This window comes from Megalops cyprinoides, chromosome 3, assembly GCF_013368585.1.
Source record: "Megalops cyprinoides isolate fMegCyp1 chromosome 3, fMegCyp1.pri, whole genome shotgun sequence".
In the NCBI taxonomy this organism is placed as follows: domain Eukaryota; kingdom Metazoa; phylum Chordata; class Actinopteri; order Elopiformes; family Megalopidae; genus Megalops; species Megalops cyprinoides.
In genome coordinates, this window is record NC_050585.1 from 1,910,038 (window position 1) to 1,925,695 (window position 15,658).

General features: G+C 39.8%; 1 protein-coding gene across 1 annotated transcript; it reads right to left on the bottom strand.

Annotated features, from left to right (window-relative positions):
* Positions 1 to 1,727: 1,727 nt before the first annotated feature.
* Positions 1,728 to 15,010, bottom strand: tlcd5b (TLC domain containing 5b). The gene is made up of 3 exons (XM_036525756.1): positions 14,851 to 15,010; positions 4,281 to 4,483; positions 1,728 to 2,268 (listed from the first exon to the last, which is right to left on the bottom strand). The coding sequence occupies exons 2-3, from the start codon at positions 4,474 to 4,476 to the stop codon at positions 1,736 to 1,738; spliced, it is 729 nt and encodes a 242-aa protein (XP_036381649.1). The 5' UTR covers positions 4,477 to 4,483; positions 14,851 to 15,010; the 3' UTR covers positions 1,728 to 1,735.
* Positions 15,011 to 15,658: the final 648 nt, after the last annotated feature.

Consider the following 15,658-nt stretch of genomic DNA (forward strand, 5'->3'; position numbering starts at 1 on the left):
TTGCTGACCTCAACATCAACACAGAGTTAATCCTCTGGTTCAGACAGTTTCTCTCTTGCCACCCACAGAGGGTCTGTGTCAGGGGGAACACATCAGAGTAGGTAACTGTGAGCACAGGCTGCCCACAGGGATGTGTTCTGTCGCCTGTTCTTTTTAGCCTTTTTACAAACAAATTCAAGGTAAATGAAACACATTTTAAACTGTTTAAATATGCTGATGATATGGCTCTGGTTGGTCTCCTGCAACAAACAGATACTTCAGCTGAGGGGGTCTACTTAGACCACACCAAGGCCCTCCAAAGCTGGTGTAACACCAGTCAGCTTCAAATTAACGTGACCAAAACCAAAGAAATTATTATATGCTCTAACAGTAATATGAAAATACAACCCGTTTCACTCAATGGCCAGAGTGTTGAAATTGTTAGTAGCTTTAAATACCTCGGCACAATTTTAGACTCTCAACTCAACTTCTACAGCAACACTGAGTATATATACAAAAAATGCTCTCAGCGGCTGTACCTTCTGAGGAAACTCAGCAGCTTCAGGGTCAGTCCACAGATTCTAGAAGTTGTTTACAAATCTGTTGTTGAAAGTGTTTTAACATTCCATCTTTCTGCATGGTACAACCATCTGACCTGCAGATCAAAGAACAAACTGAACAAAATTGTGTCAATGGCCACTAAGATAGTTGGCAAACCTCAAAAACAACTGAGCCAACTGTACAGAGAGAGGACATTGAATAAAGCCAAGAGTACTGTATTGTGGCAGACAGCTCCCATCCTCTTTTTAATCAGTTTGAGCTCTTGCACTCTAGCAAGCGCTATAGAGTCCTACTGGCGACTAAAGCTGTCTTTAAAAAGTCGTTTGTCCCATGTGCAGTAGATATTCTAAATACAACTGGAATTTAAGACATGCTAGCCACAGAAATTAACAGTGTTTTTTATGGATTGTGTTTTAGTGTATTTATTATTGACTGTGTTTTATGTTGTATGTTTTAAATGCCTTTGACCTGTCTTATATGTATTGGTGAGCGAAAGGAAAATTTCCACCTTGGTGGACAGTAAAGATTTTTATTTATTTATCTTTATTTATTATTCTCTTAATAGCTGATAGAGAAATAGGGATTTTCTCTGCCTTTAGGGTCTTGTAAATTTCAGAATAACTACAGCTGGCCTGATGAAGACCAGATATGCGATTTCTGACAGCAACCCCTGCATGATATTTCGCTTTTTTTGGAGCAGATTTTCCTTGGGACTCACAATACTGCATATTGTAGATCTCTCTATTACTCCTGGCTCCACTTATGAGCTCATTATCAGGCCTTTGACGGGCTGTGTTAGGTGTGGCAGATCACCAAATAATGACTTATCTTCTCAGAATAAAAACATCCCAGAAGATATTTTTAGAAAATTTTGTACATCCAGACATGTGTTAGTTTGAATTTTATATCAAACATTTTAATCATTATCATTATTTTACCTTGTGTACAAGAACACTATATAAGTGAATTTCCTTGTTTCCAGTTTTCTCCCAAACAATTCACTGCCGCAAAAGTTAACGAGCAAATGGTGGCACAGAAGGTCTCAGGAGTGTGTGTATTTGTATGATTCTTGCTAATTTCCTGACCAATGAGTTGTTATTAAGACCATTAAAAGCTTGCGATTTTAGGCTTGGCCCATTTTTTTGCCCAGGAGTGTAGATACAATCCCACAGTGCTGTGTTCCTGTGTGAGCATTTCAGCTGGCCTTCTCAGACTTCCCGTTCACCTCAACGGCTTTGCGGGCCTCCTGCCAGCAGCGGAACTTGGCGCCGCTCTTGCGGCAGGCAAAGCGGGTTATGTCCACCATGAAGACCCAGGAGAGGCCATACATGGCAACCCCGCCACCCTTCATGAGCAGTGAGGGCCGGGGGGAGGTAAGCTCGCAGTACAGCATTCTGCCACCCACCCCGATGCGCACACTGGCAAACAACAGCACGAAGAGCAGGTCAACGACATCACCCGCCAGGCTGTGGTAGCGGCCCACCTTGCGCAGGAACCAGCGTGCTTGCAGCAGCGGGTTGGTGATCTCACTGCCGAAGAGCACAGCGCACGTCTCGATGCCCGACTCGCCCAGTGCCAGCGCCAGCACGATCCCCAGGATGCTCAGGGTGTGGTGCGCCAACATGATGGAGCCCTCCGTGCGGAAATAAACGCACCAGCCCATGTCGAACATGAAGTAGCCCAGGCTGAGCGCCAGGGCTGTGACCTGCAGCGGGGTATTTTCCGTGCCTGTGGATGACAAGAAATGTCAGAGCCCTGATCACACCAAACATCAGCTTACCACGCCGGCTAGAGGCCTGGACATATACAGTACAACATATATTACACATAATGATCACTTTCCCCGACATGCCCATTATCACATATGATGATCACTTTCACAAATCATTCACAGCGCTACATTACTCTTTCACTGGAAATTTCATTTTAGATTAGCACTGTTGTGTAAAAGCAAAAATACCACTACAAAAATTAAGCAAATAAATTGCAAATATGTAGAGTACAACACATGTACACAAGGACTGTTATCACAGGTACGTCTGAAACCCAATAAGTGTTAAGTAATACTGAAATAAGTGAAGGTGAAGTATTGGAAAAATGACAAAAAATTAAGACAAAGCATGCCCTAATGATATACGCTTGGAAAGAACTTGATAAGACTGTTTATAAACCATTAACAAAAATCTTTTTGCAATTGTCGCAAACAGATAAAATTCCAGACAACCAGAAAGAAGACAGTAAAGTACAGATACACGAAAACAGGATCTTATCAGCAAACTACAGTCAAAGTCAAAGTCAACTTTATTGTCAGTTCTCCAATTTGCACAGGACATATGGAGGATTGAAATAATGTTTCTCTCAGGCCCACGGTGACAATACAACAGTTCGACATAACACAGTGACACTGAGAGACAAGAACAAGAATTTTCACAGAAACAAGCTACAAATATTTACAGCAAGGGCATCAAGGCACATGGTAGGTTTAGAAATATAAATATAAAAATATAAATATAAATATAAATATAAATATATAGTTAAATATAAATATAAACACAGATTCCACAGGATATGATGTAGACTGTTATATAAGTAAAGTGACTGTGCAGATCTGTGTAAGTTTGTGTGTGACTAACAGGCAAGTTTAAACTGAATCTGGTTGTAGAATTCTACCCTCAGGGATTGGTCAAAATTATTTTTTAAAAACATATAAATTACACCCTGCAAAAATGATATCATATGGGATACTCAGCATCTCAGGGAGACAAGAAATGTATTGAGTAACATGAGGCATATAATTTGGATTTTCAAAAAGTTTTTCAAAGTAGCACATCAGTGACTCATTATTAAAATGAATAGGAATTAATGGATTTATGTCAATGTGGATTAAAACTTGCTTCAGCATAGAATACAAAGAGTAATGATAAGGGGGATAAGGTCAGAGCAAGGAGTTGTGGGAAGTGGAGTCCCTCTGGCATCTGTGTTGGGACCTCTGCTACTCCATATTTCCATAAATAACCTTGATAAGGATAAACCAAAACAGGAAGGAAAACAGTAAAATTCACCAATGACACTAAAGTTGGCTGAAAAGCTAACAGTTTGGAAACCACATTTTGTAATTCTACAAAATGTAAGTATAATTTGGAAGTTGGAAAACATCTACTTAAATTGAACTTAAATTAAATTGAACATCACCAGATATAAAATTCTACATGTGCACAATAGCAGTATAAGGCACATTTAACAGGAGTTGCCAAATTACAGCTTGTGCAATATGAAAAACTTGGGTTTAATAGTTGATCCAACTCTATCTGGATAAAGATATTCTGCCAAAGCAGAAAAAAAGAGAATGTTAGGAAATATAGCAAAAAGTATCTATTTCAAATCAAAGAAGGTTATAATAATATTAACCAATGCCTTTGTGAGAATACATTTAGAGCACTGCATCCAAGTCTAGGCATTTTACTATATTGTGTATATTTTTCAGCGAGAGTTATGAATACATGAAATGGCTTACCAGAATTCATAGAAGAAGCAGAGACCCTGAGCGTTCAAGACCAGGCCTGACACAGTACTAGATACAGTCTAGGCTATAGGCAGAATGACAAGCCCTAGTTGGATTGAATGGTGTGATGTCATCATTAAACTTCCTGTGTTCTTGAGAAGAAGATCATAAGGTTTTGTTGCTGCATGCATTTGCCCCTTTAGAGATAAGTAATAACACAGGCGGTTGAGTATCTTACCTGGATGTGTAAAAGGCCAGGGTCCATCAATGAAGCCAATGTATGCTGTCACACAGACGATGAGGATGCCGTGAAACAGTGTCACAAGGCGACAGTTCCATTCGTAGCCACGGTGACTATTCAGGTAACAGAGAGAGGCATATAGCACTACCCACCCAATCAGGCAGCTGGTTACCTCCACAATCAACAATGTCATCTCTTCACTGGGCAAACCAAAAAAAAAAAAAAAAAAAAAACAAAAAGCATACAATCATCACTAGACTTCATTCACAGCTTTTGGAAACATAATCAGCACATTATGTAAAACCTACTATAGTATATTTGCTAAAACTACCATTACATTACAGGACAATGCATTTTCTAAACCTAAAAGAGGCATGCTTATATAACTAGAGGTATGCTTAAATAACTTTGCTTGTTTTACAGAATGGGCTTTCTTTTGTGTTGATGCCTAAAAGATTATGTAATTGTGGCTGATTATGCTGATACATACTGAATCATCTATTCACACTCTGTGTTGTCACAAAATTTAATGAAAGTTATGAAAGAGAACTGAATGTTTACTTCTTGTTATCCAAGAATGGATCGCAACAATTTAACAACATAAACTAGATTTGTGTGCATTTCCTTATGAAAATGCAATGTGTGGTTGCCTGCTTGCATTATTGACCGTATGCGCGAATTTGTCTGCTTTGTAGTTTCCGTCTCCCTCCCCCACCCCCTCCGTCTGACGCAGGCTGCCTGCCTGAGACAAAGGAAAGTGTACACGTGACTAAAGCCGTTTTCACATATGAACTCCGGACAAAGTCCGGAGAATCAGGTCCGGAAATTGGCCGGAATTGCCCTTTCATACATGTAGCACACAACAGGAGATTGTCCGTGACAGACGCGTTCTCACCTACAGGAAATACTCCGGTTCGGTTTAGGTGAGGGGCGGCGCCTGGGTAGAGCGTGCAGGAGGCAGGACATGACGCAAAAAGTACGCTGCAGAAATCGCAGTGGCTGTATTCGAAACCACCTACTGCATACTGTGTACTGCGTACTACACAAGTATATAGTGTATACTGCATGTTGTTTTTCAGTGTAGTACCCAGTATGCGACCATTAATAATTACATTTGTAGTATGTTACATTGTCGCTTGAAATCATTGCGAGTTTAGAAACGTCCAGATTTCCTCGTGGTATTTTCCAATTAGACGCCACTTGCATTCTCACAAGCGAAAAGTATTGACGAGATCACGAAAAGTTTAGCGCTGAACCGAAGACATTGTGAGAATCTTATACATCTGCTTTAATGTATAATTACGCCTGCAGAGCCAGAATTCACATAAATAAGACCGTTGAAAAAGTATTTTTCAAATGTGGAAGTGAAATCCTCCCGCTGTTCGGTTCTATACTTTTGAATGGGGGTAAAATTACAGCGTTTATAGAAGTAGCTACAAGCACACCAACGGTGAACGAACCAGTCCGTTTGGCGTTGGTTTGGAGCTTGTAGCGCGAACGGCTGAGGCGCAGTTAGAGCTAGAAGAAGAATAAATAAATATAGCTGCAAGCAGCAATGAAGGGGGCCACCAGGTTGACAACTAATGAGAACAACCCCTGACCAAGATACCAATCCATTACAGGCTGAACAGACAAAGTGACACCCACTCTTACTCTCTCGCCTATGGGCAATATAGCATGTTCAATTGACATTACCTGAATGTGTTTGGACTGTGGCAGAAAACCAGAATACCCAGAGGAAAGCCACATGAACACAGGGACAAGGTACAAACTGATCGCAGTTGCACTCCGAACTTGAAACCTCCATAATTTTAGGCAGTACTGCCAGACATTTGCACCACCGCACTGCCCCCCACTACATATATGTCAAGCTTAAACATAAGCAGTGCCATAAAATGCAGTGTGCCTTCTTGGGACATTGCAATGAGAAGTGCCAACGCTGTTGGAGGAGTGCAATTTTTGGGTATTTAAAAAAATCCAACCCCCCCCACTGAACCATTAATCCCCCCATAGGACCAGACAGACACTATTCTACACTAGTGCAATCCATTTCATGTTGCACCTGGCATGTTTTGTACAGACAAAAAAATCATTTATTGACAGTACATGCTGCTATTCCCCTCCAACTATACCATAAAGACATGCCACCATAGCGTCATGCTGCTATTCCCCTCCAAATGTTTACAAAACTGAGTGTATTGTTTATGGATATATGTTGTTTTAATTTTCTTTCTAATTTATATACACTGTTGATACAGGAGAAACCGCATTTCATTCTTGATTGTACGCAAGTGCGTGATAAAAAGACAATAAAGGAAATCTCAATCTGAAATCAACATAACATAACAACATATTCAGCTAACATTAATAACATACACTGAATAAAACAAGGTACTCTGATATATTTTCTACATCTGTTAGATGACATTTAAATAAAGTAAAAATAAACTAGTCTACTGGGATTTCTAATAGCACTCAACAATCTCAGATCAATGGTGCCATCTGCTGTTCTTAATGTATAATGACATTAAAAAGTCTAGTCCTCCCATGTAAGACAACCCCACTTGTTAGATGTAATTTTTGAAGTAGAAAAAAAACCACTGTCTAACATTCAGGCCAATATGGAAAGTCCAAGTGTTTCTTCAACAGTATTTAGTGTATTAGTTGTGGCAATAGGTCAAAAGGTGCAGGAGATGTGCCTATTTTAAGTGCTACAAACTGATTGTATCTTAGCAGCCATGCCATTTGGACACTGAACTATGTGTTCATTTTCTAGTTAGGACCTGATATGTAATGATGTAATGACCTACAAAAAATTGGTGGCAATATCTGCTTTTCTTTGTGTGGTCTGTGCCTTGTGATGTCCATTAGAACAAAATGTCATTAAAAACTAAGTACATGGACACATGGGTATTTAAACCTGTTTTTCAGAATAGCACCCCAAAGTGGCCAAATTTCACTAAACCTGGTGCAAACAATTTCACTAAACAATGGTCCAAAGAGGTAATACACAAAACCTCATTGTGCCATAACTCTAGGAGGAGGTGGTTAAATGCGTTTTTGACAAAATCAAAGATGGATGAAACACAAAATGGCTGATGGTTTCCTAAGTTCCCAGATAGGATCCTTAACTTTGATGAAGCACAAGAAATTTAGTTGAGATATCTGCTTTTCTGCCAGAGTAATGGGTATTTTAATGATTTTTAATGGTATAGCTCCACCAAGTGGCCAAATTTCATGAAACTTGATGCATACCCAGTATTCCTAATACTAACACAATGTTCCAAGTATGGCATCACTCCAACAAAGCTTCATTGGACGACAGCGGCCGTATCGTTTGCCCTAGCAAAATTCTTTGAATAACTTTTGGTCAGAACCCTCTGTAGATAATACGGACCAAATTTGGTGGTGATAGGATCAACGGTCTCTGACTAGTTCGCAAAAGTAGGTTATTCAAAAATTGAAAATATAATTTTTTTTTTTCAAAAATCCATTACAGTGGATGAGTCTATTCAATTCATCATGACCCAGGGATTCATTCAAATAAGTCTAGGACAAACGGTTTAAAAGTAATAAGCAAAAATGTATTCTGAAATTTGGCCTGTTGGTGGTGCTACATGGATTGATGGATTGAGCCCAAATTTGGTGCCTGGATACCTTGGACTGTGCTCTATGAGGGTGCCAGATTCCACCAACATCCACCTAGGGCTTCTATGGTCTGCCATCGAAAACCATTGAAAAAATGATAATATCAAGATGGCTGAAAAACAAAATGGCCGACACACAGGTTTCATGCTTTCCCAGCTAGGGTCCTTCACTGTGAAGATGCACAAGAACTTTGGTTGAGACATCTGCTTTGGTTCCAAAGCTATAGGCATTTGAATTTTTTTCTGTTTTTCTGGTATAGCGGCCCCATATGGCCAAATTTCATGAAACGTGGTGGGTACCCAATATTCCCCCTGGCAATAAAATATACCAATTTTGGCGTGACTCCAACCAAGGAGTCCTGACATATGGCTCACTTCCTCTTTTGGTGTCTTCGGCATGGAAATTCATTGGATGACAGCAGCCACATCATTTGCCTTAACAAAATTCTTTGAATAACTTTTGGTCACACCCATCTCTAGATGATACGTACCAAATTTGGTGGTGATAGGATCAACGGCCTAGGACTAGTTCGCAAAAGTAGGTTTTTCGAAAAATTCAAAATGGCAGAAAATCCAATATGGCGGACTTTAACGCCAATGTGTGCATTCGAATCGTCATGACCCAAGGATTCAGGGGAAAAAAGATCACAACTCTAGGACAAACGGTTCAAAAGTTATAAGCAAAAATGTACCTTGAAGTTTGGCCTGGCGCTACAGAGATGGATGGATTGACCCCAAATTTGAGGCCTGGATACTTTGGACTGTCCTCTATCAATGTGCCAAATTTCATAAAAATCCACCAAAGGGTTCTATGGGCTGCCATAGACTCCCAGAGGAAAAAGTATAATAGTGAAAAATTCCAACAATTACAATAGGTGCTTGGCCCCTAATAACTAGATTTCTGTATTTTCTGAAGAAAATAAAGTGTGGTTGTCCGTGTGCATTATTGAGCAGACGCGCTATTCGAGTTGCCGTTGGCCTTCCCTCTGTATGTGTGTGACGCTGTGAGCTCCCTTTGAATGTGTTTACATGACTTAGAGCAAAGGTTGAACTGGGCGCCGATTTGGGTTCATAATTCAAAAAGCGTTCATCACAGCACTAAACTATATAGAATCAAGTTTTGAACCCTTGTCCCTCTGCTCAGCTAAACTCTTACGGCCAGTTACCAGTTGACGTGAAGGCGATTCTCCACTATGATGTTGGAAACGGCACGAAGTCTCAGGGAGCGATGTAATTGCTCAAATCGCTCCGCTAGCTGCAATCCTACTGGCTTTACACAGGGGTCACACGAGCAACTCGCTTCAGCTCTGCTACAAAATACATGCAGAGCCAGAATTCGCGGAAGTACGGCACTTTTAAAATACCAGTTTATCTAACGCGGAAGTGAAATCGGGCGTTGCAAACGCGCTCTCTCTCTCGCGGTGGAGCCTGACAAAGAGCAGTGTGCCTCTATTTTGGCATATAACTGAAAAAATACATAATTAAAGAAAACGGTATTTGGAAATGAGTTTCGAACCCTTGTCTCCCTGGTCAACTAAACTCTTTCAGCTAGCACCGTTAACAGCTGAGCTGAGAACAACTAAAGCTATTGGAAACAACGGTATTTAATGGAGTGTCATGGAGGGACGTAACCTCTCTTTCTTTCGCGCTGGAGCCTGACACAGAGGGGCAAATTCACCGCACGTCTGCACAACTGTAGCTCTATTTTTATGTATTTTAATGAGTGTAGATGCAGTATTCACCGGGATACGGCAGTTTAGAAACTGGGCCTTCGGCCCGCACTCCAAGATCCTCTCTTTTAAATGGGGTAAAATTAGAGCCGTTTTTTTTAAATATGGTTACAACCATAAAACTATGATTTTTTAAAATTCAAGCACATCAATGGTGAACGGACCAGCCCATTTGGGATTGGTTTGGTGCCTGTAAAGCGAACGGTTTAAGCACAGTTAGAGCTATACTTCTACTACTACTACTAATAATAATGATACTGGACACAAGAGCAACGTGCTTCCCCTTCGGGCAACCACACTAGTAATAAGGAACACAAGAACAGTAGTGTGCCTGCCCTGTGGGCAACCACACTAATAAAAATAGTGCTTTTAAATCATTCATTGATCACTAGTGAGCTATTCAACAGAGGTATATGGATTTAGTCACCCTGTAGTTGTTCTTGTGGTCATCAATCCAATCAAAACTAAAATCATCAGCTATGATGTCACAGCTATGATGCCAGTTGTTAGGTTGAAAATAAAAATGCAGATCCTATCTTTCATGATAACACTTTAAAATGGAACATTCTCTTAAACACACACACCAAAATCATTCATCCTCAGTGCACAAGAGCTTGAAACAGCATTTTACCTTTGTTCTCACACAGCATTTTGTCACGACTTGACCATCCCTCTTTAATAGTCATAGTATTACCTTGTCCTCTGGTCTTGTCCTCCTCCCTCCTTTTTAAAAACATGCCTCATAATAAAATGTTTGTCTTAAAATAAGAAACTTGACACATCAGATACGGAGACCAGTTTGCATTACCATGACAGAAACATACAGCCTGCCACAAATCAATAATGCCACAGCGTTCCCTCCTCCCCCAACATCTTCAGCAGCTTTTGCCTCTAATGAGATTACATACTCATTTCTCCTCATATAATCTGGCTCTGGTCCATGCAAGTGTTATGTGGCACTACACACTGAACTAGTCTTTCACATACACACATACTTCAAGCAGAATAGGCACTAACCTTATCCTGGCACATCTGGAATTTCGACCAGTCCTGTGGGACAGGCCTTCTCAGACTCTGGTATTAGAAAAACTGATCAATCCTGAGGGCCAAAATCAGAGCCCTCTCAATCTGCACGTGGCTGTTTTTAAGTTTTTTTTTTTTAAATGTGACACGTGGCAACTTCTCACTCAGCATCGCCCAGAACAAAGCTAATGACACCAGAAATTACAAAAAGCAGAAAAGATAATCCTGTCATTTACCCTTGGGGGTGTGACAAGCAGGAGAGTCATGAAGCTAGTGGGAGGCAGAGCAGAGGTTTAACACACACCGATTAGCTGTAATCCTGGACTATGTTAAGTTATTTACACCAAGGTAGACAAGCCAGGTTAATGAAGGTAAATGACATCCATACCCTTAATAACCTACTTCTGTGTGCTAACATTCACCTGTGAAAAGATCTGCACTGCTTGCATTATTTTATGAGATGTTTTGCAATATTTTTGACGCCTCCATAGTTCATTTCCTGTATGATATACTGTTTATTTTACATGAAGTCCTTTGGCTTTCATTGTCTGTTGGCAAACAACTTTGGATTCTTAGATAGCCCTGTCATCCTTGGGAGCTGCTCAGGAAGAAGGAGGATGAAATATAGATGGGTCACCATCATCTCAGTGTAGTATTTGTCCAGTGGACACTCTTGTGTGCAGTCATTGACCCCCTGAGATTGTCTACAAGAGTAACCTAGTATGCAAATAATAGTTGCAACTTTTTAGTTTCCATTTAGGGGTTCAGCCCCCTAGTGGTGTTATCATTCCAATTATTATTACTCTATTAATTCATGTACACATAATGCAGTTCTAATTCAGTTCATACAGTATGTCTCACATTATGAGGAAGCTACTGCAGAACCACAGGAATCTGGGCTAAAACACTGTACATGTTCTGAAGCTATGTGTATCCCTCACTTTTTTCTGTGATTCCATCCAATACAATAACTGCTTACAGTCTGTGAGCAGCTATTGATCTCCACGTGATGATGAGGATGTAAGCACATCATATTGAGTAAGAACGCTCATACACTAAATAAAAACAATTCAATTTGAAATAAATATCAATTCTTCTTAAATTTGGAGCAAGAGTTGACATGAGAGTGCTCACTTTAGCTATCCAGGAAGACAGACAAAAAAGGCTTTGCAGATATACCTATCAATGCATCATTGTTTCCCCACAGTTAAAATGATGTAATTTCCGGAGAACCATGTGACTTGAGGAAGAACCCTTTACTTCACAAGTATTTCTCTTTTATAGAATAAATGATTTTTTAAACTGGATATTCACTCTTTTTAATTATTTGTTTTAGGGAAAAATACAACTAGGGCTTTATGATTGAAAATTGCAGAGAAAATTGGAGATGTGGTGGTTTATTTAGTTATATTTCTAATTCAAATATTCCAATAAATTCTGCATTACTCATACTTAAAATACTAGCTGGTTACCTTTATTAGGTATAACTACAGGAAAAATGCACAATGGCAATACATAACGTGCATGTTTAATACAACACTTGTTTGTTGATGGCACATTAGGTTATTGAATGGTTCATTTTCACTGGCTACTGCTGGTAATACCTGACACTGTATTCACTGTATTTGAAATGAACCTTTAAACTGGAGAACATTTTGATAGTGAATTTCACACTTAGCTCCCATGCTACATGCAAGAGCAAACATCACCATTTACAGGATGTGATACACAATTTTATGTTATGCTGAAGTACTCAATGACTTCATCATGCAAGCACCCATTTTCACCAAGAACCATGGCAAATGTGAAACAAAATCACCAAGAGCAAAATCAGAGCAAAAATCATAATATGGGGCCAGGTCAGTATACATTCTTCTTTTCTCTAGACACCAAATGTGGACAGCAGGGACTGGGTGATGGTCTACAACATACACTATATGAACAAAAGTATTCGGACACCTGACCATTACTCCAACAGGAACTGTAATGACATTGTATTCAAATACATACACTTTAATATGGAGTTGGTCCCCCTTTTACAGCTGTAACAGCTTCCACTCTTCTTGGAAGGCTTTCCACAAGAACTTGGTGTTTCTGTGGGAATTTGTGCCCATTCATTCTGTAGAGCATTTATGAGGTCAGGCACTGATGTTGGATGAGAAGGCCTGGCTCGCAATCTCCATTCCAGTTCATCCCAAAGGTGCTCGATGGGGTTGAGGTCAGGGCTCTGTGCGGGCCAGTCAAGTTCTTCCACACCGAACTCATCAAACCATGTCTTTATAGTCCTTGCTTTGTGCACTGCGGCACAGTCATGTTGGAATAGAAAAGGGCCTTCCCCAAACTGTTGCCACAAAGTTGGAAGCAAAAATACCAAAATGTCTTGGTATGCTGAAGCATTAAGATTGTCCTTCACTGGAGATAAGGGGCCTAGCACAAACCCTGAAAAACAGGTGTGGCCAAATACTTTTGTCCATCTAGTGTATATCATAGCATTTTGCATTTTACTTTGTCTGTGAACTTTTATATTCATGCTTTAGGTAATATGTTTTCATGGACAGCGCAAAACTAGCTTCTTTTGAATACCTAGGCCTAACACCCCAATGAAACCTCTTGTTTAGAGCCAGAATGCACTAATATATAGTTCGAGATCTTATGCTCAAAAACTAAACAGTTTCCCCATATATTTCTGTGTGTGTGTTAGGTCAGGGTATGTACTGTCCAGAACATTTTAGCAGGAATTTCACCTTCCGTTGAAAAATGACTGTTCTATGAATCTCTGCACTGCCTGAATTAGTGCTGCATTGGTGTTAGCAGTATACTCTGTAAACAATGTACACTGTAAATTGGAAAAAAAAAAAAAACAGTGTTATTTGTTCAACAGTCATTTCTGGTTGCTAAATTCAAAGACCCCATATTCGTTTCTGCTCCAGAACTGAGCTGTTGAACGTGGGAGTTGCTTGGTCAGTGATTCCTAGTCGAGTATAAAATATCTACTGAGGGGCCTTTTAAATCTTCTAGTTACTCATTTTACACATTTCAAATTTCACTGGCGTTCTGTCTTCAAGACTACAGACATCATGTATATGAAGGTATATATTCTGTAACCTGTCATAAATATACCTATTAACACTGAACACTGCCAAGTTTCAAAACTTCATACTAGCTACCTGTAGGGAACAATAAACAGGGACACCACTGGCTCAATCCAAGACCAGCACAGTGTAGGAGGGAAGGGCTAAAGTTAGTGTTGTTCATTTTAAAACAAATTTCCTAAGCTTTCGTGCAAGTCTCCTGCCACTGGAATATATGCAGCAAATGCAACATTTTTCCATTTCTACTTCTGGTGTGTACTTCTCGAGCTAAATATCACAGCTGCTGGTAGCTAACTCGCAAGATTGCCAGCTAGATGATATTCGCCCATTTCTAATTTAATTTAATTTAATTTAATTGGGGTAATTCATTTAATGTCATCCAGATACTGACTATAGTCTACTTTGTTACGTGTTCTTGTTTTTCCTCGGAGTCCCTAAACAGAATTTACTTTTTAAGTTTGTAATTTGCCCCGTGTTGTACATGAGTGTTCTCGTAGGGCGTAGAGTTGTGTGCATTGAAGTAGGCTAACTAGCTAATCCTGGTAGAGCGCCGTCCGTCCGAGCTGTTTTGCCTTTATATCGTTCTGTTTGATCCACATCCCAAGGCTAGGGTAACTATCCAGATGGGATTCAAAAAGTATCTACAATCTACAATGCTTCAAGTAGCTAATCTAGATAGAAACCCCATTCGTCTACCCGTTACTTAAAAATAAATCCACATTCTTACGCATTTTATTATCTAGCAAACTGGGTCAATTAATCTCACGATGACAGCTAGCTAGTACGCTACACACAGACAACTAATCTCGATTGGACAAGGTGTCAGAGCACGATAAATGGAAAAGTGCGCTCAGCTGTAGTAATTCACAAAGAGCAATTCACTTTCCCCCGATACAGGCAGCAAAAGATCTCAGATTAGCTAGCTAGAAGAAAAACTATAACGAGGGGTAATTTTAGTTTTTATGGAAGTAACTCTCAGGAAAAAAAATCCAAACTAGCAACAACGTTCACAATACCGGCAACGTTAGACTTCACAATGAACGAAAGAGTAGCTAACGTTAGGTTAGCTAGCTACCTGAATTACACATGGGCGCAGTTTCACGTCCGTTATTGGCTGCTTTGTCCACGTTTCTCTTCGGTTATTGCGCATATTCCAGTGTAACAGCGTGCCCCACACCGTCGTGCTATAAGCAGCGCTGCTAACTGCTCTTATTGAAGGCAATCCGTTACCAGCAACAACACTCTAGGAAATCCGACAGCTCTTCGCCTTTGGGATATGAGCTGCTCATTGTGTCAGGCAAACCCGCCATCTGCTGGATTGGCAATCTCATTGCATTTCCGCAAGATAGTCATCACTTGTAGGTCTAAATGCATTTCTTCAATGTTTAAATTTACGAAACGACATTTGAAATGTAATGCCAGTTTGTAACCTTGCACCTTGTAACTCAAGGGCTCAAACAGTAATTTAATCCGGGGGCTATGTCGCCACTTCCCCCTCTTCCCTCTGCAAACACCCACAACTCCAGTTTTATCTTAAAACATCTATTTTCCTATCTACTTTCCTTACTTAACAAATTTGAAATACACAAGAAATAAAAAATCCCACAGTTCAATTCCTTCATCCTAGCCATAACACAGCCGACATATTACTAAAGAAAACTAAACAAAACAAATTTTGATTGAGAAATAAAACAGCAAACACTTGTAAATAATATTTACATTTTTAATATATTTTAAACAAATGTCTATTCAATGTTTAATTCAAAACTGAACATTCAATTGCATAGCAGAACTACCTGTCATATATTAGCATGTGGACATTATACTTCTTCAATGCTCTTTTAAAAGACATAGGTCTAGTTGATTGTCTAATCTGTTAGACA